Source organism: Xiphophorus maculatus, chromosome 18, assembly GCF_002775205.1.
Source record: "Xiphophorus maculatus strain JP 163 A chromosome 18, X_maculatus-5.0-male, whole genome shotgun sequence".
Lineage (NCBI taxonomy): Eukaryota > Metazoa > Chordata > Actinopteri > Cyprinodontiformes > Poeciliidae > Xiphophorus > Xiphophorus maculatus.
In genome coordinates this window covers 8283897-8311480 of record NC_036460.1, presented here as the reverse complement: position 1 = coordinate 8311480, position 27584 = coordinate 8283897, and the positions used below count along the sequence as shown (strand labels likewise).

At 37.1% G+C, this 27584-nt stretch overlaps 2 protein-coding genes across 8 annotated transcripts; both read right to left on the bottom strand.

The window, feature by feature from the left end:
* Positions 1-1708: 1708 nt before the first annotated feature.
* Positions 1709-9248, bottom strand: LOC102227236 (FH2 domain-containing protein 1-like). 3 transcript variants are annotated; one of them, XM_023350760.1, is made up of 12 exons: positions 9008-9248; positions 8193-8579; positions 7308-7369; positions 6580-6682; positions 6383-6468; positions 5688-5788; positions 5521-5591; positions 5333-5440; positions 5012-5082; positions 4812-4929; positions 4548-4712; positions 1709-4460 (listed from the first exon to the last, which is right to left on the bottom strand). In XM_023350760.1, exons 2-12 carry the CDS (start codon positions 8538-8540, stop codon positions 3183-3185), a joined length of 2511 nt encoding a protein of 836 aa, XP_023206528.1. In that variant the 5' UTR covers positions 8541-8579; positions 9008-9248; the 3' UTR covers positions 1709-3182. The 3 variants fall into 3 exon arrangements, with proteins under 3 accessions (XP_023206528.1, XP_023206530.1, XP_023206529.1); XM_023350762.1 differs by lacking the exon at positions 8193-8579 and having other exon boundaries at positions 9008-9246; XM_023350761.1 differs by lacking the exon at positions 9008-9248 and having other exon boundaries at positions 8193-8994.
* A 980-nt stretch (positions 9249-10228) lies between these two features.
* On the bottom strand, positions 10229-18547 carry LOC102234416 (arfaptin-2-like). 5 transcript variants are annotated; one of them, XM_023352078.1, is made up of 10 exons: positions 18215-18547; positions 17944-18052; positions 16427-16535; positions 15965-16027; positions 15346-15432; positions 15105-15205; positions 14145-14366; positions 13915-14072; positions 13628-13802; positions 10229-11496 (listed from the first exon to the last, which is right to left on the bottom strand). In XM_023352078.1, exons 2-10 carry the CDS (start codon positions 18040-18042, stop codon positions 11341-11343), a joined length of 1170 nt encoding a protein of 389 aa, XP_023207846.1. In that variant the 5' UTR covers positions 18043-18052; positions 18215-18547; the 3' UTR covers positions 10229-11340. The 5 variants fall into 5 exon arrangements, with proteins under 5 accessions (XP_023207846.1, XP_023207845.1, XP_023207847.1 ...); XM_023352077.1 differs by having other exon boundaries at positions 18241-18547; XM_023352079.1 differs by lacking the exon at positions 15965-16027 and having other exon boundaries at positions 18241-18545.
* Between the last annotated feature and the right edge of the window lie 9037 nt (positions 18548-27584).

Genomic DNA, 27584 nt, shown 5'->3' with positions numbered 1-27584 from the left:
TAAGGAAGAGGACGCGGGAAAGGAGGAGAGAATGGGCGTGGATTACAGGCAGCATTGGTCAAATCTCCAGTGGGAGGAGTTGAAGAAGCCAATAGAAGAATGAGGGGGCACGGAATATGGAAATGAGCTGACATCTCAGGATCTGACTAAAAGGAAGAAGCCTGTCTGGTGCAAAGGGGCTTGGCTTTTTTAGCAACCACCCATTAGCCTTAAAAGGACAAAGGATGCAGTTTGTTGCAATGAAAATTCAGATCGCTGGTATGCAAAGTATTGTTAGACTGTGAATACAAAATGAATGTAGATCTAGTTAAAACAGTTCTGTACTAACTGGTCTGATTTACCTACTTTAGAGTTTCATTTTACTCTGTTCTCCATAGAGCATTTTTTTTTAACTATAAAAGGGTCCAATATTCAGAGTATGACGTCAGTGAGAGTCATCACCATGGCCGGATGTAAGAGGATGGGGCCTGTGGGTTGGTAGTGGTGCCACCAAGAGGAAGGGGGTGGAGAGGGGCCACATAAATTCACATCCACAAAGAAATTGTGAAACTGGCCTGTCTTTCCAGATGATCTTCTATGAACAATATTATGTATGAATTTAAGACAGGAAATGAAAAAATAAAATTCACTTAAGTAATTATCCATATATGTTGTTAATGTCCTTCCCTGTGGCATTTTAATGTCCAATTAATGTATGTTAAATCAGCTTTTTTTTTTCTTGAAAACATTAACTTTTATAACATCCAACTTTCTATCATTAAAGCAAAGTATAACAAACTGATGGATAAGTATAGATTTTTGGCACTTAAAAACTAATTTTATTTATCATGAAGTAATTTTTCATTTACTATTTTTTTAAAGTTCCATAATTTCTAAAATCATCTATCCAAATAAACAAGCTCCCTCAACCCTAAACATGTTTTAATACTTTTTCCAGGCCTGCAAAGTGGGAATGTGGCCCAATTACTGAAATACCCTAAAAACAAACAAACAAACAAAAACTGTGGAGGATTTGCTTGAAGAAATTTGTTTTTACATCTGATGGGCTCCAGATCAAGGGGTAGGCTTGGAGACAGGGATATGATATATGTGTTTTGAATGGGTTGCATATAAAAATTTTCTTTAAAAAGACCTCTGAGGGATGTGTGTTTGCACCTTCTTGTAACTAAACAATACAGCTGAATATTTTTAACAAAAACAGATCAGGTCATATCACTGGATGAGTCTGCTTTCACTAAGGAAAGAATATTTTTTATGCATACACAGCATAAAAAATATTGACTGAAGCTGTACTGGACATACTTATCTTCAATTAGTATGTCGAAGATAAAAAACCTCCCTAAAAATTCAAAACTTCTAAAGAAAAAAAATGTGCACATCACCTTTGAATCTGAAGTTTTACTTCAGAAGATGGTCAAAATACTGTATCTTCTTTGGCAAACACATGGATGTCAGAAGGTGGAGCTGTATGATGATGTACTGTACTGTGTTTGTGATGAGTGAGCTGATGCATTCAGTGGGGAATTTGTTGGGGGTAGGGGTTTGAGGTAAAGGGCAAACACAGACTTCATTGGTTTTACACTCCAACTCGGTGTTGCCATAGAGATTGCCTCCAGCTTAGTCAAGATGGCTGCTGCAGTCTGACAGCAGCAGATCACTAGGACTGAGACGGCCTCACATCAATATACAAATAAGGAAAGAACCCATATTTCTGTTTACACATCTTTAATAAATCAAACTCAATTAAAAAATAATCACATATTATACATAGTATTAAATAATTATATTAACATTTTGAATGAAGGTACAAATCTGTATGGAATTTCTGATCATAAATATACATAAATACAGTAAGCTGGAAACTAGACATGACTCCTGTTTATTCATGCACACAAATCCTATTTTCTAAATGACCTATTCCTACATATAGAAAGAGTTACAAAGATAAAATGGTACACAATGTTTTCATTTTTTATCATTTTAAAGTTGATATTTAACAGTCATTTAAATAATCTTTTTTTAAAGAAACAGTAACAGCTATCAGTCTGATAATTCCAAATATTTTACTCATTTTCATTGCATCATTGCGCATAATTGGAATCAGCAAATAATAGTAAAAAGGTTCTATATTCTATGTTAGACGGTGAGATATCCAAAAAAGTTCAACATAAATTAGCAACTTCCATGGATGTCACAAAAGATTGGGGCTTCTGTGAGCTTTTGCCTTGGAGAAAAGGCTCCAAGCTTTTCTCCAAGGAGTTGTAATTTAGCTGTTCTGTATGACAACAGGTTCTGTTGTAATTTCAACAGTGTCAAAGTTTTTGTAACAACATTAATCATATCTTCTCAAGTTAGAATCTGCACTCTTTTCTTTGACAGATACTGGCCCTCATTCAGCTCTGCTCATATACAGACAGCCTTTGTAACACTGACCCATTTCACATAAAAACAATAGCTGAATTCAGCGTGACTGAGAGAAATGACAAGCGGCTGCTCCTTTACTGAGCTTCAACAGCAACCAGAGGCTGAGAATCAGAGGAATGAGAGCTTACAAATAAAATCATAATTCCATGTCAAATTAGCCAAACTGTAAACAAGCAGACATTGCACACAATCACTAAAGAAAAACAATAAATAAACAAATAAAATTCCTAACATACTTTCATTTCTCAATGTCAGAATCTCTTAACTTTGACCTTCTCATCACTTTCTCTGTACTTTCTGTTCCGTTATTGCTTTTTTTCCCAGACCAAGACACACAATGTAAGCCTTTTTTAATTTATCTAACATGTGATTGAATGTAAATATCTTCAATAAAACAAAAATGTAACAACTCTTTTAAAATAGATGTAAATATCTTGCAGTCTGTGTGTCTCCCTCTCTTTTAGCAATCAACTTACAAACTACCTGCAAAGTTTCAATGAATCTATATTCAACCCAATCCATGTTAACTCTCGCCATCTAGTGGTAAAACATGCGAAATGTCTTCTCTTAATAAAACATTCCCCAAACAATTTTTCACAACTTCCTTTCATATCTTTACCTTTCTATCAAAATCAAAAATTAAAAAGCTATACTATTATAATATAACAACAAATCAACTATATTCATGTCTGATTAAGTAACACATAAGTTACATTTTAAATTAATACAACCATTCCCATAATTTTTGAATGTAAAGCCTACACACTTGAATCGGTGGTATTAGGAGCAGCTTCTTTGCTGCTTGGTGATTTGCTTATGTCTCCAAGGCGTCTTAAGAAACTGAAAAAAAATCCAGAGCCCTCAGTCTTTAACCACACGCTCCTGGGAAGAATGTTTTCAACATTAGTGTGTTGGTGGCTCTCTGTGCACTCCATTGATGTTTGTCCTTGGTTTTCTTGAAGCCCTGTTTCTGAAACTTGGTCCAAGGAATCGCTTGGTTTATTTTTCTTTCCTGCCAATGGAGAATTCTGATCCAGACTATGAGATTTTTTTATCTTGTTTGAAATGTCAGTGAAATCAAATGCCTCTTTTGAAGGTGTGTCTTCAACATCCTGTCTTTGCTGGGGTTCCTTGATTTGTGCCAAAGGATTTGGACTTCTAGATGAAGACTGAGGCTGCGCATTTTCTTTCTCTTTTTGCGTTTTAGAAACTTTAGTAGGAACAGTGTGTCGGCGGCCAAGATTGTGTTTTGTGGAGGACTGTGGGCCAAGCAAAAACTGAATCAAATCCTCATGGGTTGGGTCTCCAGGATATCTTTGCGTTTCCTCGTCAAAGGTGAACTGGCGAGCCAAGGTCTTCTTGACAGGAGGGGATTTCTGGTTTTCCAGAGAGTGATCCACAGAGGAAGAACTTCCACGACTGTTCTGGTACTTCAAAACCTTCCTAGCGGCTTCACGCAACTTTTGGACCTCATCCTCATTATTGTCTTGTATATCTTCCTCTTCATCATCTTCAGAAGTGGCAGAGATAGACCTAATTTTGGGAAGAGTGTGGGTTGTTTTAGATTGGCTCGCTGAATCCTGGGAATACACTTTGTCCAACGGTTTTGTCTTTTCTTCGAAGGTAGCTATGTTCTTAGAGTTATTCTCTTGAACATGTGACTGTTCTTGTTTTTGTGGAAAGTTCTCTGTGAGCTCAAATGCAGAATTCCACTCTTTTTTGACCATATCTTTGGCTCTGAAAATGTTCCGATGGTGTAGCGTTCCATTTGAAAAGTTTGTCTGAGAATTGATTTCTGACAAGCTCCCATTAACTGGACTCCCTCTTGTGGGGCTTTCATTGGTTGATGAAGGCTTCCCCAATTTCTTCCTAGAGACGCGATTAGTTAGGGCGTTCTGTAGAACACACTCTAATGCAATTCCCTCCATTTCTTTGTCTCTACTTGAACAGGTAGCAGTGGAACGGCGCTTGGCTGCATTCTCTAATCTATCGATGTGTTTTCGTTTCATCTCTGCCATCTCTCTGGCCTTGTTTTCCTGCAGAAACATCTCCACGTTAATGAATCAAAGCAAGATTGTTCGTTGTATAGCAAAGACAAAAGACATGCCAGTGTGTAGATTTACCTGCACAGCCCGGATAAACCTTTGGCAGAAAGAATTAAAGATAGAACAACATTCCTCCAGCTTAAAAGTCTTGGAGTCTTCACAGAAGTACTCAGCCACAGAGTCACTTACAGCCTGAAGTTCTTCAAAATGAGTCTCTACTTCTTCCAAACAAACATCAGCTTTCTAAATTGAACCCAAATAAGTAATTAGAAAATGGATTCATAGTTTTAATCAGAATTAAGACAATGTTCAACATTTCCCACTCCTGAAGACAACGGTTACCTTTAGAAAACCCTCCATCTGCTCTTTTAGGTCTTCCTGTTTCAAAGTGTCTGCTTTGGCGACTTGTACTTTCTTCTTCTGTCTTTCAATCTCAGCTTCAATGTCACCTTTAATTATCCTGAAATAATGTTAAAATATTCATCAACATTTTGACTGCATCCCAAATATAAGGACAAGAAGATTATTTTGCTAACTTTTACCTTGATCCAGCTTCAATGTGTTTGAGTTGGTCTGGAAATTTCAGCAGTGCCACATCTACCTTCTTTGCTTGCTGTAATAAACACATAATTTAGCTTAAGAATCACATTTCTTCAAAAATTTTATAACAGACTACTTTATTAGCTACATCTGTTTCACTGTTTGGAACGATTTAATGAATCAGCCAGTCTCAAGGCAGCCACTCAGCACATTTAGGCATCTGTGCTCTAATTATTTCAGAAACTGATGATCAATTAGGATTTTCATATACTATCATTTCTTGAGTTTACAGAGAATAGTTTAAAACTACTAAAACTACTTGCCATCACAACATAATGCATGAGATTCATTCCAGGTTTGTTTGCTTTGGTATCTGCCAACTTCAGGAGAGATGACATACGGAAGCCAACTGCACTGCCTGCGTAGCCACCCTGCAAATAAACACAGGTCAGTAATGCAAAACACAAAGGAAAGTTCTCCAATACATCGAGAGTGCAAATTAACTGCTTACAGCATTCATGTAATTTCCTGTTTTCAGCACCAAGCGAATGACAGAGTGTAAATTATCACACTCCAACAGCTCTGCAAAAGAAATACAGTGTTAGCAGCGAAACTCAAGAGTTTCCAGTCCTACTTTATTAGTCATGTTTATTATGAAATTAGTTCAAACGACAATACCTTTTCCAGCTTCTGTGAGCGTACCAATGAATCCTCTTATTTCCTTCATGAGAGTGAAGAATTCCTCCTTCAGCACCAAGCAGCTCAGACGCTCTTCATAACTAACAGACCACATGTAAACCAACTGTTAGCCAGCCTTGAAAAAGTTCTTTGAACTTTCCAACTGGTTTGTCACATTATAGCAACACACTTCTACTCATTTTACAAGGATTTTCTGTCATAAAACAACACAAAGTAGTGCATAATTATAAAGTGGAAAAAAAATGGTGCATGACTTTGAAATATGAAAAGCGTAGTGTGCATTTTTAGTCTCCCATTTGTTCCTTTTGGTTAGGGATAAAGTTGGGGAGACGTTTAAAGAACAGGTTAAGACAACATCCCAAGCTTTCAACATCTCACAGAGCACTGTTCAATTCATCAATTGAAAAAAAGATGAAATATTATGGCACAAACCAACCAAAACATTCCTGTCTACTTAAACTGAAAAATTAGGAAAGGAGAGCATCAGTCAGCTATAATTTACAGTAAAATGTTGTTCTGTAAAGTTCTGAGTCATGGGGGGCTGAACATGAACACATGCCAGGTAGTTCAGGTTTTCATTTGTAAAAAAAGATTTGAAAATTCAGTTTTCAGTTCTGAATCTGAAATGTACATTTTAAATTTGCTGTTCATAGAGGTATCGTCTAGCTGCTTACCTGGGCATCTTTATCAGCATTAGCATAAACAGATCAGCTTCAGGGAGGGCTGATGGGTCACCTTTAAAACCGACCAACTGCTTCATCTGAATAAATGAAAAATAAACCACAAGTCTTCAAACCAAGCAATTTGTTTTCCCATTGGTATACCTTTATTGAAACTGTGCAAGATTAATAAAACAAATTCAAACAAATACCTCCCCTTCATCTGGCAGCAACTTGCACATTTCCCGCAGTTTTCCTGTGCCAAAACTGAGCCCATTTCCCGACTGAATGTCCTGAATCAGGTCCTTCACAGGGCTGTGGATGGAGGTGGAAAGATCACCAGTCATAACCAATCAGAGTGTAATTAATGCTTGTGTAGGCCTGTGACTGATGAGCTGTAAGTCCATGTTAAGACCATCCTTTTGTATGCTTGAAAAACTTGAGTTCCTGACATTTACAAGCCTCTACCTGTTCATAATGGTTTGCAAAAATCTGACTTCAATCATTAAGAGGAGAAATGCTTTACAGGGCTAAGAAATGATGGATAAATCTATGCTACAAAAATGCTTACGACATAACAAGCCTTCCACATTTTCCGTTTGCACTGCAGTAGAATAGCCTGTCAGTTTACTTGCAGATGTTTTAGAGGATAAACAATGATACAGTTACATTTCTTGCTGGGTCTGTTGTGGTTGCCAAACAGCCTCAAACAATACATTTACAAGACTTTCAGTTGCTGATCTGCACTAAATACCACAGGGAGGTCACACAGCACGGATCAGACCTGCCTGGGCATGTTGTCTTTCAAAGGCTTGTGAGCGTCATGTAGCCATGTCAAGCACAAATTTATCTGCCTCATCGTGTGTTGTTTTTACCCTTCAGTATGAAGAAATTGTTGAGTAAAAACACTTACACCCTAAAAGCACAGCCTCTGACTCACCGCTTAAACTGCTTCAGGAATATTCCGATGTTCATGCTTCTTTTGGAGCCGAGGATGGTAACCTGGAAATGAAAACAGACAAAGACACGGCTAACAATCAGTCGAGTCAGTTGTTAAGATAATTTCACTATTGGCTTGAGCAGCATCTTTTTCTATCACATACATCTCTGCGTTCCAAAAAAAAGATGGACGATTCCAAAGGTTAAGGTTTCTGTGAGTTGTTTCTATTGAACAGTCTGAGTAAAGATAGCCTTGTATTCTGAAACAACATTTACTTAAGGTTCTATTCCAAGAAGCCACATATGACAAAGTCAAAGTTTGGGAACATATTTCAGTCCATTTCATACAACAAAACTGGAATCCTTCAAATTAGCTTGATTATCTATAGACAGAGGAAATGTATGGCATAAGGAGGTCACTATAGATTTTACTGTTCTCTAAAGAGAATTATTTCTTCCTTTGGCAAACATGATAATAGGGAGACTCCACCCTTGTACCGAGTGAGCCTACAGCCATACACAATGTTCCTAAGATACTGTTTTCTAAACTTAATTCAATTCATGGAAACAGCTAAAAGGCTTCAAAAATATGTTTTTAATCCTCATTTATTTTAACAAACTAAACAAGAGATAACTTCTCTCCATTTCTAATAACCAATTTCCAGCACATGAGGCTGTAAGAATTGGAAGGGATGTTTTCTGGTTATCTCACATGTAAGCCAAGGGGGAGAAAGAAAATCAATCGAGGTCAAAGGAACAAGTTTTCATATCTAAATGTTACACCGCAACAAAATCCCCAACATTTCAATGTATGGTTTCAACCCCTTGATCTTCAGTTTCTAACTGCTAGAACTTATCTAGCAGAAAACCATCTGGGCAAACTCACCATCTCTCCTCCAGTGCCAGAAGGTAGCTGCCCCCTCACACTTAAGCGGTTCAGGGCCTTTGGATGTTGCTGACCATGTTTGTGGCTAAACAATTCCTCCATGTGATCCGTGTCCAGCTCATACTGGCCATCGGTCTTATCTGATGTCCATATGTTATGCTTTCCAATCACGCTGTGTTTGGGAAGAGCTTCCCAGTTAAAATTGCGCATCCTGGACCGCCGGCGGCCTCCCCAATCCATGAGGCCAGCTCCATGCTGGGGAAGTCCAGGAGCTGGAGGTGGTGGTGGAGGAGGTGGCGGTAGCGGTGGAGGAGGTGGTGGTGGAGCGGGGGGATTTGCTGCTTGCATCTTTGAAGGTCTCAGCAGGTTTAGGGAGCCTTAATGATCCTTGTTTAACACATGCATAATGTTATGTAGTACAATTGGTCTTTAAGACTTGTTCCAAAACGGAAAGTTGAGCTGAAACTGGATATAGAACTGATTTATTGCTATTAAAATCAAAAACCACTTAATCTTTAGTTTCCTTCCAATATATTTAATATTAATTACAATAACACAACTCTAATCCAAGAGGTCCCCTAGCATAAAATAAGTGATACTGCAGTTTGCGTCAGACTATATTCACAGGTCATTCTCTTTTCTACATGTTTTTTTTGGGAGAGAAAACATGATCATGTTTCAAATAGACAAGATTGAGCGTTTATTCAAAAACGAAAATATTGAATACAATCTTTTTACAAACTTTTCTCTGCATACTTCCGTTATCATAACCAAATCGCAGTATTACGATTTAAAAAGTAATACAAACAACTTACATGTTAGTGCCTATATGAAGCAGTCCCATTATCCTTCCTTGCGACCCTCCTGTTGAAACCTAAGGAGCGCCGAGTTAACATTAACTTGGATATGGCGAGGAGAGTGTCGAAATGTACTGCGTGTTTGACGACACGCCTAGGTAAGTCACTTCCATGATATCCCACGCCTTCCCAGCACAGCTAAGTCTGGCGTTTAGCCCGAAGTTACAGTTGTTTTGGGCATGGCGACAGGAGTTGGCTGCTATCTCTGTCCAGCAGCCCGCAGCTCATGTGAGCAGCCCGCTGGATTCCGGCTGCCTGATGGGTGTCTTATCTGAATTCCTATTGATTTTGTGAATTTCTGAACAATTACGCACCGCTGAGGTAAAGTCACAAGCTGTGAAAAGTAAAAAACAAAGTTCTTATTTTTATTTTATTTAGCATTTTCGCTTTCTTTGCTGTTATTCTTTAATTCCCTTTCTTTCTCTTCTCCGTTTTGCACGAAAGGTTTAAAATTATGACTCACACGTGACCTCAGTAAAACTACAAATGATTACCTGTGATTAATCAACAAAATTTTGTTTGTTTTTCTTTGGAAAGCTGAGTTCACTTTCACTAGCCTCACCCAGGTGATTACTGTTAGACCCAGTGGCGGTTCTAGATCATGTTTAGTTGGGGTGGCCAAGGTGGGGCCAGAGGTGGCACAGAACAAAAGGATTAAACACATGCAAATTTCAATATTTTGTTTTATAATATATTACTTGCAGCTTTGAAGCTGCAAATTCTCTCAATTTGCCTGAAGCTAAAAGTACACCTTAAGTTTTTATTTGTTGCTAAAGCAGGAGTATTATGTTATTTTTTTAACATTTATATCATGTTACAATGTGATTCCCTCATCAAAAGCAACATAGTGTTCTTTTGATATTCCCATGTATGAAATCCTGTCATCTCCCACGGCAGCCATTTGGGGGTGCTTAAAAGCTTGGCGATACAAAGTGCTGCTTTTCCCCACAATGCTCCTCTCATCTAGAACCGCCCATGGTTCTGCAGAAATTCAACAACAAATGAGAAACAAAGTCATTCATCACTCTGAAACTATGAATTTGGGACTCCAGTGAACAGCAGCGAGAGTTATTACCCACAAGTGAAAATACATTTGTTTCATATGAAAACATAATGCATAGTAAGCTTTAGTTCTGAACAAATCCGAATGCAACAATAATAGATGACCACAAAGTCCAATGAAACTTATAACATCCAGCACTTTATTGGAAATGCAGACAGAGGAAAAATACAACCAGCCAACTACAGCCTTAGAGAACCCTCAGTATTATACACTTATGTTACAAACAAGTGAATAAATAAAATATGAAAAAAGGTACGTTCTACATTCTGTCTTGGAAGGGACACTGACCTTTGTTTTTAAACTAAAGTGCATTTGTTATTAGGGGTTTGCTGTTTGTGTTCTATGGGTTGAGACTTTAAGAATAAGTTCTTTTAAGAATACTGTTCATAGCGTTACAGTCACCTGCTATTATACCGGTCAAAAATTAACTTGGCTGACAATGATTATTGATCCTTTTTAGTCTATGCAACTGAGATATATGGACTTACTGACAAAGGATCAAACAAATGCACTGATGCGGAATATGACAAAACACACTAGGGTTAAGAAAGTTTGTTTTCCAAAAAAAAGAAAGAATGAAATCATAAGCCAGTAGTGTCGCTGCGCTCATTACAACATAGCGTATCTGGGATAATCCAAAAATTAGAAGACCAAAGTGATAATGACTGTTTATCAGAGTAAAGAAAAAAGTAATTTCATTCCAAATACTAGTTCATTGTACAATGACCCTTCTGGAAGGTATTTCACAAAGTGACAGGAGAAACACAATAGGTTCATTTGAAGAACATGATTCAGAAAATAAATACCATTTAAGATGATATGTCATAACGTTATGTACACCATCTCAGGGATGTGATGTGCTGCTCCAACTTATGGACTTCCTCAAATGTAATATACACCAACATGTTACATGTATCTTTAGGTAAAAATTAAAAATAATGTGCAAAACTGCCCAAGGGAACCTCCATACTAAACTACAATCTTGAACATAAATAAGTGACATGTCTGTAAATGATTGTGCCAACTATAAGAATAGCAAAATAAGAAGTTTGTAATGTAACAAAAAGAAAATAATATTTTCATCTATGTCATCAATGATACTAAAAAAACATTACAAAAAGGTTTTTAATCTGGGTCCTACAGATTAATCATTTAATATGTATTCTTCGAACCACTCATCTGTTGCGTCACTGAAAATGTCAAGAAGCAGATGAACTTTGTGTGTCCATTACTGCTCCTCCAGCCAGGAAGGCTTGTCTGACCCTGGAGGCTTTAACTTCACATTGAACTGTATAAGAGTTTGTTCCAACTGCTGCTGGTTGCCAGCAAAGTAAGCTGAGATTGCATTATGGAAGAGAAGCAGCTGCTTGTGCATCACCTTCACCTAGGAAAAAAAATGAGAAGGAACGTTAAGTTATTGCAAACGAAATGGGAAAAGGAATATTTAAAAATTCACAGAGAGAAACAGTCCTGTAAACTTTTCCATGTTATGTTCCATGAGAAGCACAGACTTTAGTGTATTTTAGTGCAATTTTATGACAGTCCAGTGCAAAATAGGGCAAAAAGTGAAGTCAAAGTGATAAGATTATTATTATTTTTTTTACCACACACACATAAAAAACAAAACAACCTTAAAAGTGTGATTTGGATATGCACTAGTTTCGCTGTCATCTGAGCTTAACACAGTCTTGATATATTTGCAATTGTGCCTTATTTTTTCCATTTTGTCGTTGGGGGTTGGAACAGTGCTCCGTGTTATGTTCATAGAATGGAATATTATTTTATCCCTGACCTGTCTGATGTGTTCTTTGGTCTTTATGGTGTTTGTTCACTAACGTCTGACAAACTAATAAGGCCATTGTGTTATCCAGTCCTCTGTAACTCAGGGGAATGAATTTATAGTGGGACTAAATCACACATTGGTGGTCAGACTCTATGTAATAATTAGATGACTTCTGAAAACAATGGTTGTGTTGGATTTTACAAGGCAGAGAAAAGGGGGGTAAACAGTTTCTGAATGTTCCACCAAGTAAAATGTAAGACTTTTTAAAGAACATTAGGAAAAAAAAATTAAGACCCATATTACGACAAATGTACAAAAGAAATGCTTTCTTTTCAGGGGACTAAAAGTGTGGAATTTCTGGAGTCTGTGGCTCTTGGCATGGGCTTTATGCTTCTCGTGCGGCATATGGCTCTCTACAGCCTTAACCCCTGTAGTGCCAAGCTTTTCTTAAAACACAAATCACAGTGATACAGCTCTCTCCATTCTTCACATTATTATTTGTTTTAACTGTTTACTCAGTTACATTATGTTGCGTCTCTCGTGTCTTTGTTACCTCCCAAGCGTTTTGTCTTACACTAGACTGCTTTTTTAATACTCAGCATTAACACAACCAACTAATTTCCAAGTGACATTTGAAAGCAGCACCTTATTCTTCTCCTTGGTTTGAAGCTACATGCTAGTTTCGGCTTAAACACCACATCAAGCATCGGTGATGTCAGAGTTTGGGTGTGGTCACATTTGTGCCCCTGTGTATGTGTAACCACATCCAACAGTGATGTCATTGCATAATCTCTGAAGCATGGTGAGCTTGTAATGACTTGCATAAAAATGATCAAATTCCTTTACAAACACTTTTTTAAGAATTGAAAATGGAATGTTTTCAAGGTGGAGTAAAGGCTTTGTTCAAATGTAAATAATAATCAATAGTGTGTATATTTGGAAACTGGTGTGGCCCAACTAAGTGTTGAGACAGTCAATGCATTTATTGGACAAAATGATAAAGAAAAACTGCACAATTTGTTAATTTCCTAGGATTTATCGCAACGTGTAATTACTAGGATTTTAATGCATTAATTTTGATATATTAGATAGACTTTAATGTGTTAAAAACATTTATTTCAATCAATTGCGTTTATTTTATTTATTATTTTTAGAAATAAATATTCCGTCTGGAACAGTTTCTCTTGGCATTCATTTATGCTACAAAAAACAAAATGAATGGACGTTAGAAAATACTATTGTGTGCAAGTTGTACAAAAAGAAGTTAGCCTATTTAAGACAAAGCTATTCAAGCCTAAAGTCCAATTTCAATGTAAAACATTTTGAAACGGCACAGACGTTCGCAATGCTATCATCAGCGTCCACATTTCTAATGAAGTATTTTTCAAAGAAGCTACATGAATGATCAGGGGTTCCTGAAACACTTGAAAGCTAAACATGCCCAACAGCACTTTGCACCAATCGGATGTTTGAATAACCAAAATAAATTAAAAACGATAAACATTTTCATTGTTGAGCTCATGTCTCTTTATCCAGTAATTTACAGTCAAAAAGGGTTTTTGAAACTAAAATGTTGCTTATTTTGTCGATGCATAGTTTTCAATTAAAATTTGACTAATTACAGACCTTGCAATCAACTCATTTAAAGATTTTATTTGAGTCCCACCACTAGTAATAACTGGAGTTTATGATAGAAAAAAAAGAGGAAGATGCATAAATCTGCAACGCAAACCTTATTTTCTTCCAGAAATTTAAGTTTGATGGACACATCACTACGAAGCCGTTCGTATTTCTCTCTGTGGGTGTGGTATTCCTGCTGAGCCATCTCAATGCGAACCATAGCGGCTGCATCCCTTGGACCCAAGCTTAGCTCCTCCAGATCAGAGCGATATGCATCAAATTCAAGTCTGCACACATGACAGAAAGAACAGAAACAGTTAAAACTTTATCCATGCTATCCCCTTGCAAATACTTGATTTATGTTACTAATCTCTCAAGTAAAGTGTCAATATTTTATACCTTGCATTTTCATAATGTCTGATTGTCATCAGAGTATCCTCCATGGTTTTATTGACCAGGGTGTTTATGCTGGACACAAAGAAGTTGATGGCACCCAGCAAAGCCTCACCATTCTTGCACAGCAGCTTTTGTGTTTCTGCATTATACCCAAATTCATCCTGCAGGAAAACACAGGAGTTTTAATTGCCTGTTTGACACCATCCAACGTGGACATTGAGTCATCGGTGCACCTGTAACTCAGGGGACTTCTGACTCAGGTCTGTGAACGTGTCCCCGAGAGCCTGCTGCGTTTGCACCATGCTTTGGAAATGAGTGATGAGCGCAGTCGCTAGTCTTAGGATGTTTTCATATTTGCTCTTGGTGTCCCTCAAAACGTCGATCTGGGCTTCCAATTCCAAGTCTACCGTTCGAGAGCCTCTGCCGAACTTCTCCGAGAACATCTGCTTTGTACACTGAAAACACCACAAAGATAATATAGGTTTATTCCTAACAACATGACCAGTTTCCATTACTTTCACTTCAGTAAGTCACTACAAAAAGGGAAACTCATACAGATTCATTATAAAGAGCATAAATAAATTGTAGTTGTGACTGGAGTCAGTGACTCATGGGCCACCACTGGCACCATACCACCATAGTCCTTGGGCTAAGCCACTCGTAAGTCAGGGACAACATCCAACGTCTCTTACAAGAAAAAGGAAAAGAGAAATCCAAAGTCCTCTTCGCATATAAAACTAAATAAAATTTAGAAATCAAGGCCCCGGAGTTTGGATGAAGAGTGGAGAGATACTAAATCAAGGTTTGTTGAGGCCTAGTTTGAGGTTTTCCATAGTCAGACCTATGTGGAGCCATGTCAATTGCTGGCATTGGTCCACAATGTGTTATCAAGTCCAAAGTCAGCCTAGTCCAGGGATTTTAGAGTACTTCATGCTTCCTTCCATGGATTATTCATCTGTCATGAGGAAGATGAGAGATAGCAGAACCAAACAATGCAGATGAGCTGAAGGCTGATATTTATCCATACTGGGTTTACTACATACCTCATCAGAACCATGACATGCTGCACTGATAGAATGCAAAAGGAGCCCTGACCATGTACTGAGTGCATATACTGTGCAATACATAGACATACAGTTTAGCATGGCAAATGTTTTCTACAGTTTATACATGTAGCACACAACTGGCATTACCTTGTACGTATTAATGCCCCATTTCTTTACACTGTCCAGTTTCTCCACTGCCACACCACGAGAAACTTCTTCAGTTGAATTAGTGTTATGATTCAGTGACCCTTAGATGAAAAAAAGAGAAAGAATTGAGTATACTTTGGGACATTGTATTTATTTTTTTTATTTGCAGGGTTGTGGTATATTTGATGGATCATGACAATAAGCGAGGATAAGATAGAGATAGTGAGGAGCTGGGTGATACCTGGATGTTGGTTTGTGTGATGAGCCAGTCGACTGGCTGAAGCATTATTATTAGGCAGGTTAACACCCCTGGATTTCATGCGAATGTCTGAAATGAGCATGGTGGTGATGAAAAGCAGGAATGAGAAAAGGTCACAGATAACGAGGAAGCGTATGCATAGGAACTTGACAATGAAATATCAAGCTGAAGGAACATATAGAAACTGAGTTATGTGATGACGGTGTTACAGTGCGTTTGAAGACATACAGTCCACGATGCAGGTTTCTCATGCAAAATTAAAGTCACTAAAAGAAAATTAGAAAATGCACGATTTTAGGGTCACAATGAAAGTGCAGCGTAACAACAAAACAGTCATTCAAAGCTCATTTTACAGCCCACAGGAGTAAACTGGACATGGAGTCAACATTTTAAGAGACAAAACTGTAATATCACGTTGGTACAGCCCTAATTTTGAAAGTTGCAATACAGTTGTGTTTACCAATGCTGTGAGTCAATAGATACGAGCAAAGTAGCATACAATCCTTTTAGTCAAGCAATACAAAAACTCTTAAAGAATGTCATTAATCCCAACATATAAAAGGTTAAATTAAGAAAAGTTGTCATTAGAACACACAGCCACCTAGTCCTGGTGCAGGGGCCCATCCTCTGTCCAGATACTCAGGGTTGTAGCGAACTCCAGGCCCTAAGGAATATGATGTTTGGAACATGAACCAGCAGCCTAGAGGTCACAAGTTCCTTAGAGGCACAATAATATAGGAGGAGGAAGCGTTCTAGCTCTGCTATGGTTTCCTCAAGGTGCATTACATTAGTGAGCTGCTTGGAGTTCCTTTAAGGCATTCAACAACACTGACAGATCTCTGGCTAAGCTCAGAGCAGCCTGCTTCTGACAAGAGAGTGAAAACAGACAGTGGATGGAACAGTGTGCTACTTCAAATCATGTCTGCCTCGGAACAGTACATAGAGTCATTTTTTTAACAATGAGATATGAAATGGCAACTAATATCGTCAAATATGAGCTTCTAAAGGAAACAAAAGTCATCAAAATGAATAAAAAACAACGTGTTTGATCTCCTGATAATACCTTTGATGGAGCTTGTTGGAATGATGCCCCCAGCCGGTCCTCCATAGCCTCCTGAGACGATACTGGTTTCATTCAGGTTGGGTCCAGACACCATCACCTGCTGCAGATCCTGAGAGATTTACATCCAAAATAAATGTCCACATATAGGGTTGACAGGGCAAAACACAAACAAACAAAAAATGAAAAATAATCCCATCTTTTCATAATTTTATAAACCAAGTTGTATGCTTGCAGTAAACAATGAAAAAAAAAATTGAGCCACTTGTTTGTATTAATATGGCAGTGAACTAATGATGGTCTTGAAAGTCATAAAAAGAAAATGCATACGATCCTCCATACATTGCCGGCTTCACTAAGCGGGACAATGAGGTACCTTTTTGAGACACCTTCAACAAAATCAAGTGTTATTTCAATAAAGTATAAGTCAGAAGCAAGCAATTTTCTCATGCCTACTTTAGATTCTGTTTGACTAAAACTAAAGAGGAAAGATGAGTGTACTATTTATTTTCTTACTTAAATCACTATGTGATTGAAATGCTGCTTCACGAATAGTAAACTAAACTTGTATGATCTAAGCAGACCTAATCTGAGTCACAATGACAGATACCTTTCTGCTGAAGGGTGACAGAATTATGTTGTGTTTAGCCAATCCTAAGGTTTACACACCCGTTAAAATCACAATTGTTCTAGACATAAAAACAAAGAAGGGAGACCAGGATAAGTCATGGTAAAACCTCAATAACTCGGCTGCACAAAAAAGGAAACGAAAAGTCTGTTTGGCCCACTGTTGGGTGAAGCATAATGCACCAGGGGTTCCTTCTGTTAACATTTTGTCAAAGTGGATGAAATCATCAACAACTGAAACCCAATATTTTCATGTGGCTGCCAGAGCCCGGAAGATGATGAGGTATTTCATTAACGTGATTTTTCAGCATCACGTTAAATCCAAATGAACAAAATAATTGCTTTGACAGACAAAAAATGAAGTTCTGGCATAGCTAAATCGGAGTATATTACTTCTGCAAATTAGTTGTGGCAACTACATTCATAGTCAAGATGTCACATGCAGATAGCTTCCATCTGAGGAATGAATGCAAAAGTTAAATTAAACATGTCTGAACAAAGTCTTAGTTTAAAGGTGTTAAGCAACCATGTTAATGTAGCTTTTTTTATTTCTTGCCCAAGAGGTTTCAATTTGGCTGTTTTATTACATTATATATAAATAGAAAGGGATGGACATGATCATCATCAATTACTGAAGCACAAAAAATACTCTTTGGTGCCATCTTGGACAAACAAATCATACGTATTCTACGCCCAAGTTCTTAACCAGCTGCTATTCTTAAATGTGGCTTATTAATACTTTCAATAGCTGCAGGCTTTTGCATGGTTAAGCTAACATTTGGCCTAATCAGTTTAAGACCTAAACACACAGCCAGGTAATATGTAAGAAAACAAAAACACCTCAGTGGCATCATGTATTAAAATATTATGAGGTGGAATAAAAGTTGACTCACCTGCTCCAGGCTATCATCTTCAGTCAGATTCCCTGTATCCCCATTGCTATTAATGGGGATCTCCATGGTAGCAGCCTTGCTCATGATATTGTCTGCCATGATGAAATCTCTGCAAGAAACCAACACAGGATGATAAATTGTTTATACCTTGGCAAAAGCTAATCCCAAAAGCTCTTTAAATCCATACGAAATCAAACCCAGCAGCTAGATAACTCGGATGCTAACGTGTGTGACAAGGAGCAGCGGTGCTGATGTGGCTGCCTGCTGCTACCTGACGAGCTAGCTTCCAATCCTCACCGCTGTGTGTTGAAAGGCAAATCCAGTCTTTCGAAAAAGAAACAAGTTGTGGTAAAACTGGGAGAAAATGTAAATGTAGAGTTAATTCAACAGAAAAGCGCCATTGTTTTTAACTTAATATCCCCGAGAGCATACATTGTTAATCCTAAATCGTTCACATGATTTTCTGTCTGCACCCAGAGAAAATCCCTGCATCTATAGCCAGCTAACGGCTTTAATAAAGTCCCTTCGAAATAATAGCTTCCGTTATATTTATTTGATCACGCACCTCGTTTAAAACACGTACATGAAAAAAATATGGAGTAAAACCCTATGTTACTCTTTCAAGAGTGTCGGGAGTTGCAAAATAAGAGGGAGGGATCAGTAAAGTTAACCAGATGCCCTTATTGTGAAATGTAATACCCTTAACATATCATCACCTCCACCCACAGCTCCATCTTCCACGTAGTACTGTTGACGTAGCCATAGACCTTTTGCATCAGTTGCAGTTGTATGACAGTCCGCTAGATGTCATTCTAAGTTCGTGTTTATTTTCATGATCAGGCACATTTTCTTGGCTGCCTGTTGACTTGTAAATTAGATTTTATGAAATTTTTGTTGAACCCTCTTGAATTAAGCTTTAAGATGAATTTACCACCGTTTTCTGATGACAACATCCCAATAAATTAAAATGTGCAGACAATCATTTATTTTGGAATGTTAACAGTCTGAGAGGCTTGGTAGTAAACTGACCACATTTGTAGATATTTGCCCAATTTATTTTAATCAGGGATGCATGGGAGTTGCACATGGTTTCCAAATGGGGAGGTTTTTCTGTAATTACTCAAGCTCTGAACAGAGAACCTTTCCTAATGCAGATGAAGGCACAAACACACAACAATACGCTGATAGTTTCACTATGGTTGATCTTCCTTAATATACTCTTTTCCTTAACAACTATTTCCCATTTCCTGATCCCTTCTCAAAAATCTAAAATTGCTTGTTGAGAGCAAATATTTCAGAAAAAAACAATGCAATTGTCAAATTAGAGAGCGAAATAAGCCAAATACAAGAAGACTGGGTATTATTGTTTCAGCTCTAATCAACAAATAAACATGTCAACAGATTTGCAGATTTATGTAAATCTGTTATGCTGCTGCCTCTGATTTTAGCATTCTAATGACAGTTGTTGCCTTTTACTGTTGAAATTATTGCAGTGTCTCATCAAATTCAACCATGTAAATAGAAGAGTGAAAAGCCTGAGGATAGACCTCGGGCAAGTATAATTCCAACATCATCAATTGATTTTAACTTCTAATTATTGGCCCTGTTTGTTTTGATCAGTTTGTTTCAGCTCTAATCAAGATCTTTCTGACAGCTCAGCAGTCTTTTTGCATAGTGAAAGACTGTTAGACTGTTCAGCCAGGGAGAAAAGAAAATTAGATCCACATCATATTAGGCATTAACAGCTGTTTAGATATATGTTATGAACTAAAAATAGGACTATTTGAATTGAAAGAATAGATTTAATTTCAAAATCAAAATTCAGATCTTCAATAGTTCATTTAGTGTATAAACATAGGAAAATGCACCTTTCAGTAAAAAGGAATTTTAATAGATTTTTAATCAGCCCTCCTGAAAATAGTTTCCTCTGATTCAGCAGGTCAGTGGATTCAAGGTTTTGTACCAACTCTGTAAATGCCACTAGAAGAGACATTTTCTTGGTCATCGACCTTCACCTCAGATTCCAACATGGCTGCCATGTGTTTAAAGGGGTGCCATTATGTGTTTTCCAAGCACATAATTACTTGATTGTGCTATAAAATGGCACTATGTTCCTGGAAGGAAAGACATAATGCCACTCCTTTAAAAGAAATTTGACTTTGTGGTTTGACGCCTTGAAATGTGCCTTTTTTCTTTGTTTCTGTGGTGAAAGCTCAGCTGGAGACTGTAGCTTCAAGGAGGAGTAAATAGGTGGTGCTTTGTACTAGCAGGTGTTAGGCCACCTAGAATGGTTGCCACTGTAGATTCAAGGATTCTTTAAAACCTCTATGAAAGAATCAAACCAACACTCCAGGTATGTTTTCTGGAACAACACAACATCATGTACATCTAAAAAAAGTTGACTTCACATAATACTTTCTCTTTAAAAGGAACAAACACACAGTTTATTTGCACTACTGACGGCTTGTATCACATTTCACATTTTTCTCTTATGCATATCACTGTAAAGCCACTGTAACTCAGTGTTTTGCACGTTCCTGTTAGTTTGTATTGGTAATAGTATTTCGTTTATCACTGACTACAGTGTTGCACAGGATGCTCTGGATCATGCAGCTGTAGAATTTGGTAAACACGTTTACCAAATTCATGTTTGTCCTTCTTTTTAAGACTTTTTTTTTCCATTTCCACCTTAGCCCTCTGATGGGCTAAGGTGTGTTGTTTCTCACTCGCTTACTGTTCAAAATCACATCCTTATCAACATTAAACTGAGAAAGGTTTTACTTTCACACTTCTCTGATCCACCTGAACTAAAAGTAAAATATTTGATAGGGTTAGATGAATGAATGAAGTCTGTGGAAGATTACATTTCTGTCTGCCATTTCTTGGTGTCATTTCAGTTTATTGTTCTGCTTGGTCACCAGGACTTTCGTCATTTAATTACACTGCAATATTCTGTCCAAAACCCTCTGGTCTTGACATTCATATGAATGTCACCACATATTCCTTGCAGCCCAGCCTTTTATTAGTGGAACCGCTAACTATTAAACTCTGAAAACTACTGCCCTTTATGGCTCGGTTCAGAGACAGAAAATGATCAATTCTGAAATGATATCTCCCATGTGATGTCAGGTATATGTGTCATATAAAAGGACATCAACCGTTATTCTTCCCTTGAGCAAGAGTTGCAACTTGCTCAAATGTGTAGTAATGATGCTGGGATTTAAAGCACACAAAAGAAAGCACATGCACACAACTTAATAATGTATGCTTTCTAAAAGTAATACATAACCTATTTTTTTCATTACTTACTGTGCCATTAATCAGTTAGGATTACCAAAATTATTTATATTTGTTAAATAGCAGAATAATTAAAGAAAGTATTGTTTAGAGATTTTTTAAATCACTTTCTTAAAATTCAGATGTGTTCTATGAATATTATGCCTGGTAATAATATTCCACAGCTCATAAGGGCCTTATGAGCTCCTGATGTTTGAATACACAAAACACACCTACCTATATATTTTGCAGACAACTTTTTAAGCACACCAATTTCCTGTGTGACATCATGAAAAAAAAAGAACTCAGCAAAGATATCAGTAAGATAATTATGAACCTACATAATTCACAATTTCCAGATGCCTGAAGGTGCTATTTTTGTCTGTTCTTACAGTGATGTGAAAGAAGTAATTTTTCCCAATCAAAATAAAAAACAACATTACAGTTCCCAAATGCATTTAGAGACAAGGACCTTTATTTTTGGGAGACATTTTCTATGGTCTTGCCCAAATGATCTTTGTTATACCTGGAAAAATGAGGGTGACGTTTGCAAATAAGAGCTAAAGTATGAGTGGAAGCATTATGTTGTGTTTGCCTTTGGCCTCTAGATGGGATTGTGTGCTTCACAAAAAAGATGGAATCACGAGGAAAGATCATTATGTGGAAACATGTCTTGCAACACCTCAAGACATCATTGAGGAAGTTAATGCTTTGGCACACATGTCCTCCAAAAAGACAACGACCTTAAGCATACCATCCTTTTAGGTAATGAGTGACGGAGAGACAGCATTGTTTTGGAGGGGCCACCACAAACCTCTGTTATCAGCTGCTTTCAAAAGTTGGGGGTTGAGCTGAAAAGCTGTTCAAACATACTGTTTGAGAAGTTTGTAGAAGCTCGTTTGACTTAAAACATAAAGTTTAAAGATGAAGCGAATCATCCGTTCTCCATGCTAAGTTTGTGATGTATGAGGTTACCGAAGAGTCAGTGAGTTGAATTCATGGATTCCATTTATTATACCAAAATACAGCTGGTCCATTCTGACATGCTACCTTTGAGAGCTAACAGTCAAAAGGCATCAAGCAACAGTTGGTAACTTCTTTTGTTAGCCTCTGTCTAAGCTACTCCCCATAGAGGGAGTTCCCTAGTGTGTCATTTCTTCTAAGTAGAGCTCCCCTTTGCATGTCGTTTCCTGTAGGTTTAGCTTAGCAACTAGCTATAAGAGATAAAAGGAAAACACAGAATTTATTTATTCTCAACAAAGGGCAGTTCTACAAATGAAATGTCTGTAAACTTTTGACTTTGAGGAAAATCGTTATTCAGTCATTTAGCAATAAAAATCAGCTTCTTCATTCTACCTGACATTAAAGAGGAAAGACTTATTCTGAATTTAATGCCAGGCAATGTGGTTCAATCTGCAAATTCCTGCAAACAGATTGGGAGACATAAGAGAGAGAAATATTATTTTTATTATATGCCTTGAGATACAATAAATTGTTAGTTTATTGCTGCACAAGCCAGTTCTGGAAGTTCTGAAAGTTTGCAAGCAATGATTCTCGCTCTGATCATGGATTACTCTGAAAGGTGAAAATACCTTTAAATACTTTAGATTTTTCTGCATCCTCACCTTAAAAGAACATCCATCAAACATTTGCTGGAATGACATGAACATAAATCATAGAACTAAACTATTCACAAGGCTAGATGTCAATAGGGTGTGTGAACTTTTTTTTTTTATCAGAGTTTAGAATGCATATCATTAAAGTATCATCCGTAGATTTAATAGCATTAACATATCTTTTAGAATAGGAATCTTTTATCTCCACAAATGTTCTGTTTTGGAGATTTTGAAAACAATAAAAGCAGCTATTCCACTCATCAGAGCAGAAAGAAAGGTAAAGATGTGCTACAGTTTTAAATAAACTTACACAAGGCTGCAAGTTGGAGAAGTTACAATTAAAGATAATTAAGACAGAATTTAATTACAAATTCTCTCACAATTAAGCATGCTAAAGTGTTACCCATCACAGATGTAACTTTATAACAGCTGGATATTTCAACAAGGGATTATTTGGGGTTGTGTAGTAAACCTTTATTTTCACCCTTGGCTAGAAGCATTCATTTCTCACACAGGAGAATGTAAATTTAGTGTTGCCTATAAATTTAGAGCAAGTCCAAATTAAACTTTAAAGAGCTCAGGAGAAATCTCCGCTGAGACCACAGTGCTTGTCACAAATGCAGAATATAAAATCAGGGGGCAGGATGGGGGAAGCGTGAGACTTAGGTTGCAGTCTCCCCCTCCCTGTGTCTTTTTAGAAAACAGTTCATCTTGTTTTTCAGTGATCATTAAGCATGCTTCCAGATGTGGGGAGTGAACCTCATCTTCTCACAGTCGTCTGTTCTCTGTAGCCGAAAACAAGGCTCTGGAAATGGAGAGTGAAGCAAAAAAGAAAACAATTGAAAGCAATGCGGCTTGCATAAAGACTCCAGTAGAATTAACAGTGTTTCACAATTTTCACATGAGAGCATATGGAAGTGATTTTTTATAGTGTCTTTTAGATACCATTTAAAAACAGTCAATCAACCCCTTTTCCAACTGGCAGTTCAATCACCAAAGAGAGTAATTCATCATTATCTTGGATCTTTGAGTGCTGGGACTTTCACCAACTTTTTAAAGAACCAGCACACCAACAACAGCACATTTGCTAAATGCTTTCACTTCAATACAACTCAAGCAACATAAAATACAGAAAACATTTTTCAAATAATGCGTTCATTCATTAAAGAAAAAAAAAGAAAAAAAAACTACCCCAACAAACTTTGGTGGGAACAACTGCCATACAGCTTTCACAGTAACTGACAGTGAGTCTTTTACATTCTTGTTTTGCAGAATTGTTTTAATTTAGTCACAGTGAAGGACTTTTGAGCGTGAATGGTCTCCTGGCCACGTCACACCATCTCATTCAAGGTTAAGCCTGGATTTTGACTGGGCCAATTCAAAACCTTCATTTTTTTCTTTGTTTGTTTAAACCACCCAATCACTAGCATTCTTCAGATTATTATCCTGCTTCATAAACCAAGTGCACTTGCCACTTGTATTATCACAGTTATACAATCTCTGTGAGGAATTTCTATTCAAAAGGATAATTCAAGATGAAATAACAGCAAATCATCCAGATCATGAAGCAGCAAAAGCAGTCCCGGACCATTAAACTGCCACCACCATGTTTTACTATTAGTGGTATTCCTATTGTGCAATGGTTTGAAATATTGCTTTAACAAAGTTCAGTTTTTTCTCATCAATCCGGAAATCATGGAGAGCATCAAGATAAGGGTTAGCCAATGTCATGATAGGCCTTAGTGCTTCTCTGGCTGAAGCATGCAGAGCCTTAGACGTGGCTTTGTGTTGTTTTTTCACCTTCTGAATGAGTCAGACAAAGGCACTCTCAGAAACATTTCGGTAGGCCAGCATCCTAGAGGGTTCACCACTGTTCCTTTTTTTTCTCTCTATTTTGGATAATGACACTCACAGTGGTTTGCTGGAGTCCCAAAGGTCTAGAAATGTCTTTGTAATGCTGTAGATACAGATGGGGTAGATGTCATGACTTTGTTTTTATACTTTGTCAAGCTTCTTCAAATCAGGGCATTTGATTTTCTCTTTTTTTTTTTTTTGGTGTCTGAGTCTGACTGCATGCAGGTTCTGTTTGAATTAATTCTTGATTTTACAGGTCTGACAGTAATCTGCACAACTGAACACAGTTATTATTTGTTCATTAACATTGAACCAAGTCTGTTTGATAGTTGTTTTTATTACCTTAATAAAATCATCATTTGAAAACAGTTTTTTATGTTTACCCTCATTATCTTTGTAAAATGAGAATGTGTGTTTAATAACAAAGATGTGCTTAATATTAAACACATTTGTGTGATTCTAAAACTTGTTTGACATTTCAGCATGACAAGAAAGTAAAAACTCTAAGAGGCAATACTTTTGCCTTTGTGCTGTTTAAAAAGCAAACATCAAAAGAAGAAATAAATTGTCTTGACTGGCAGATGTGCTTAGATGAATTATTACTGCCACAAAGAGACTTTGTTGAATTTTTGAAGGTGTTAATTTAGGAAAAAACACAGGAGCTGTCACAAGTATTTTTTTTTTCAATATTTATTTAGGCAAAGTCCCAAACAACTCAGGAAAATCATATCTTTGTGCTGTCAAATAAAAAGTCCATTGAATTATTTAGCATGTCAGCTTGAACAGTTTTCACCCTAAATTTCACAAGAGATTGCTTTATGAGGCTACAATTTGGGAGCAGGCAAAATTAACTTCACTATATAGCGTGAGAGCAGTGGCCCCAGTGAAATAAAGGCCTTGCTGTTGCTCTGATGTTTCCACTTAAATTCACCTGCATAATAAGAGGGATGACTTGTCAGCAGCCACAAATAAACTGTGAGAGCAATTTCAGAATCGTAAATCCCCCTAGGGATTGCTGGCACTTTCAGTTAAGTGTTAAAGTCACCATTATTTGTTTTCGTGAATGCTACCTTTGGCACGCCCACAGACGCTGTGGTTAGGTCAAGCGCGGAAGCCAATGTCTCATTTTCTTTTCCTTCTTCTTCTCCTTTGTATACTGTTTACTTACTTTCTCATGCAATGTTCTGATGCAAACTTCTAATTTTACAGTGCTTTTGGATGCATGTTCTTTTCCCAACATTGGAACAAAACCTCTGGCTTTATCACATTTAAATTAAAGAACAGGGGAGGTTGATGAATATTCTGTGTATGAGTAATTGGCAATACATGCATGTTGGGTAATGGTTTGCATGATCCTAATTTTCCATTTTAAAACAAACATGTTTTAAAACTCACCCTTTAGATAAGCTTAGTTCTATGTTAACCCTTCCTAAAAAGGCTGGAGATGTAAAATATATGACAGCAAACTCTCTTAGCAATAAAACATGAGGACAGTTTTCACACCTGGATCAATACACCATTAGCCAATAAAATCAATGTTTTACCCTATTATTTATTGTTTATTTAATTATTATTTTACCACAAAGTCTCAAGAGATAAACTGTCCTTCAAGGATGATATTAAAATTTCATTAAAAAATGACTTAAGTACAAGTGTAAAAAACTATTTACAAGAACACAGCAAAAATTAAGACTTTAACAATCCTTTTAAAAAGGATTAAATAATAACATACACTCTTTAGTTAAACAGCTTTTAAGAAAAAGCTGTTCGACTAAGCTAAATACTTTTTTTAAGAACAAATTTCTTCTTAAATTTGATCAAGAAAATAATTAAGAATGAATCAAATTTTTTATTTATTAAAAGCACAAGTACCACTTGCAGGAAAATGCAAAAGAGATCACTGTGATTGGCTGCATAGTGGTGCAGCTGTTGGGTTCAAAACGCCTTTCTCAACTGTGAGAAAAAAAAAGAAAAAAAGCCCATTAGACTTGGTGGTCTCTTTTAAGAAACCCTTAGAAGGGCGTTTGCGTGTGTGTGTGTGTGTATCATTATTTGTCCTGTGTGTCTGTGTGTTGGCTGGTAACCTATCCAGAGTGTATCTCATCTGTCGCCCAATAACCACTGGAGGACCGTCTCACCAGTAACTCTGAGGGATGTGTAAACTATGAATGAAAAGACTGATAATTGTGATGAACTGGATGACAGTTAGCCAGAAACAAGTGGTTGGTGGCAACATGTGCTGTGTTCCTTTTACTTTTAAAGTTCAAATCTGAATTTAGGAGCATCTTCAGACCAGACCTAACCATGATCCAATTACCAGTTTGAAACACAAAGGGATTTAACCATTGATGTATTTATTCACCAGACTAACTGATTATTTAAAAGTATTTAGCTTCCCTTCGCGCTTTTTATTCTTTGGTTTTCTGGTTTAAGCTTTGACCATCTCTGTGTTGTCTTGTCATATCCTAATCAGTTTGCTGTATTTATTATTGTTCAGTAGGTCTTGGCATATAAATGTAATTTGATTCCTTAATTCATGCTAGTGTTTGGTTCCTTGTGCATGTTGGATGTAGTTATTTGTTCAATATTTTTTCCCTTTATTTGACTCTCAGTTCAGCTCCTAATGTTAATCATTCAATTTTCCTCAGTGTACCTATGTGCCCTCTCTCCCAGCAGCACCCTGTTTGTAATCAACCACCTGCGTCTTGTTGGCAATCACACTTCACAGTATTTAAGCTTTTCGGTCTCTGCCATATTTTATGGATTTGAATACTTTCCCTGCCTGATCCACTGCTTACATATAAGCCCCTATGCCATTATTTTTTTTTCATATAAGTATATCATCTTCAGGTTCCTGTCTGTCGTTTGGGACCGGTGAAATAAGTTCACCAAGTT

What these genes read in the sequence shown, in the direction of transcription:
- LOC102227236 (XM_023350760.1), bottom strand. Translation starts at nt 8,540, where the DNA reads ATGCAAGCAGCAAATCCCCCCGCTCCACCACCACCTCCTCCACCGCTA. An exon ending in TGCTGCCAGATGAAGGGGAG is followed by an intron (nt 6,469 to 6,579) that starts GTATTTGTTTGA and finishes TCATTTATTCAG; the next exon opens with ATGAAGCAGTTGGTCGGTTT. An exon ending in CAGGAAATTACATGAATGCT is followed by an intron (nt 5,441 to 5,520) that starts GTAAGCAGTTAA and finishes GTTTATTTGCAG; the next exon opens with GGTGGCTACGCAGGCAGTGC.
- LOC102234416 (XM_023352078.1), bottom strand. Translation starts at nt 18,042, where the DNA reads ATGGCAGACAATATCATGAGCAAGGCTGCTACCATGGAGATCCCCATT. An exon ending in TCACACAAACCAACATCCAG is followed by an intron (nt 15,206 to 15,345) that starts GTATCACCCAGC and finishes TTTTCATCTAAG; the next exon opens with GGTCACTGAATCATAACACT. An exon ending in GGGGCATTAATACGTACAAG is followed by an intron (nt 14,367 to 15,104) that starts GTAATGCCAGTT and finishes TGGTGTTTTCAG; the next exon opens with TGTACAAAGCAGATGTTCTC.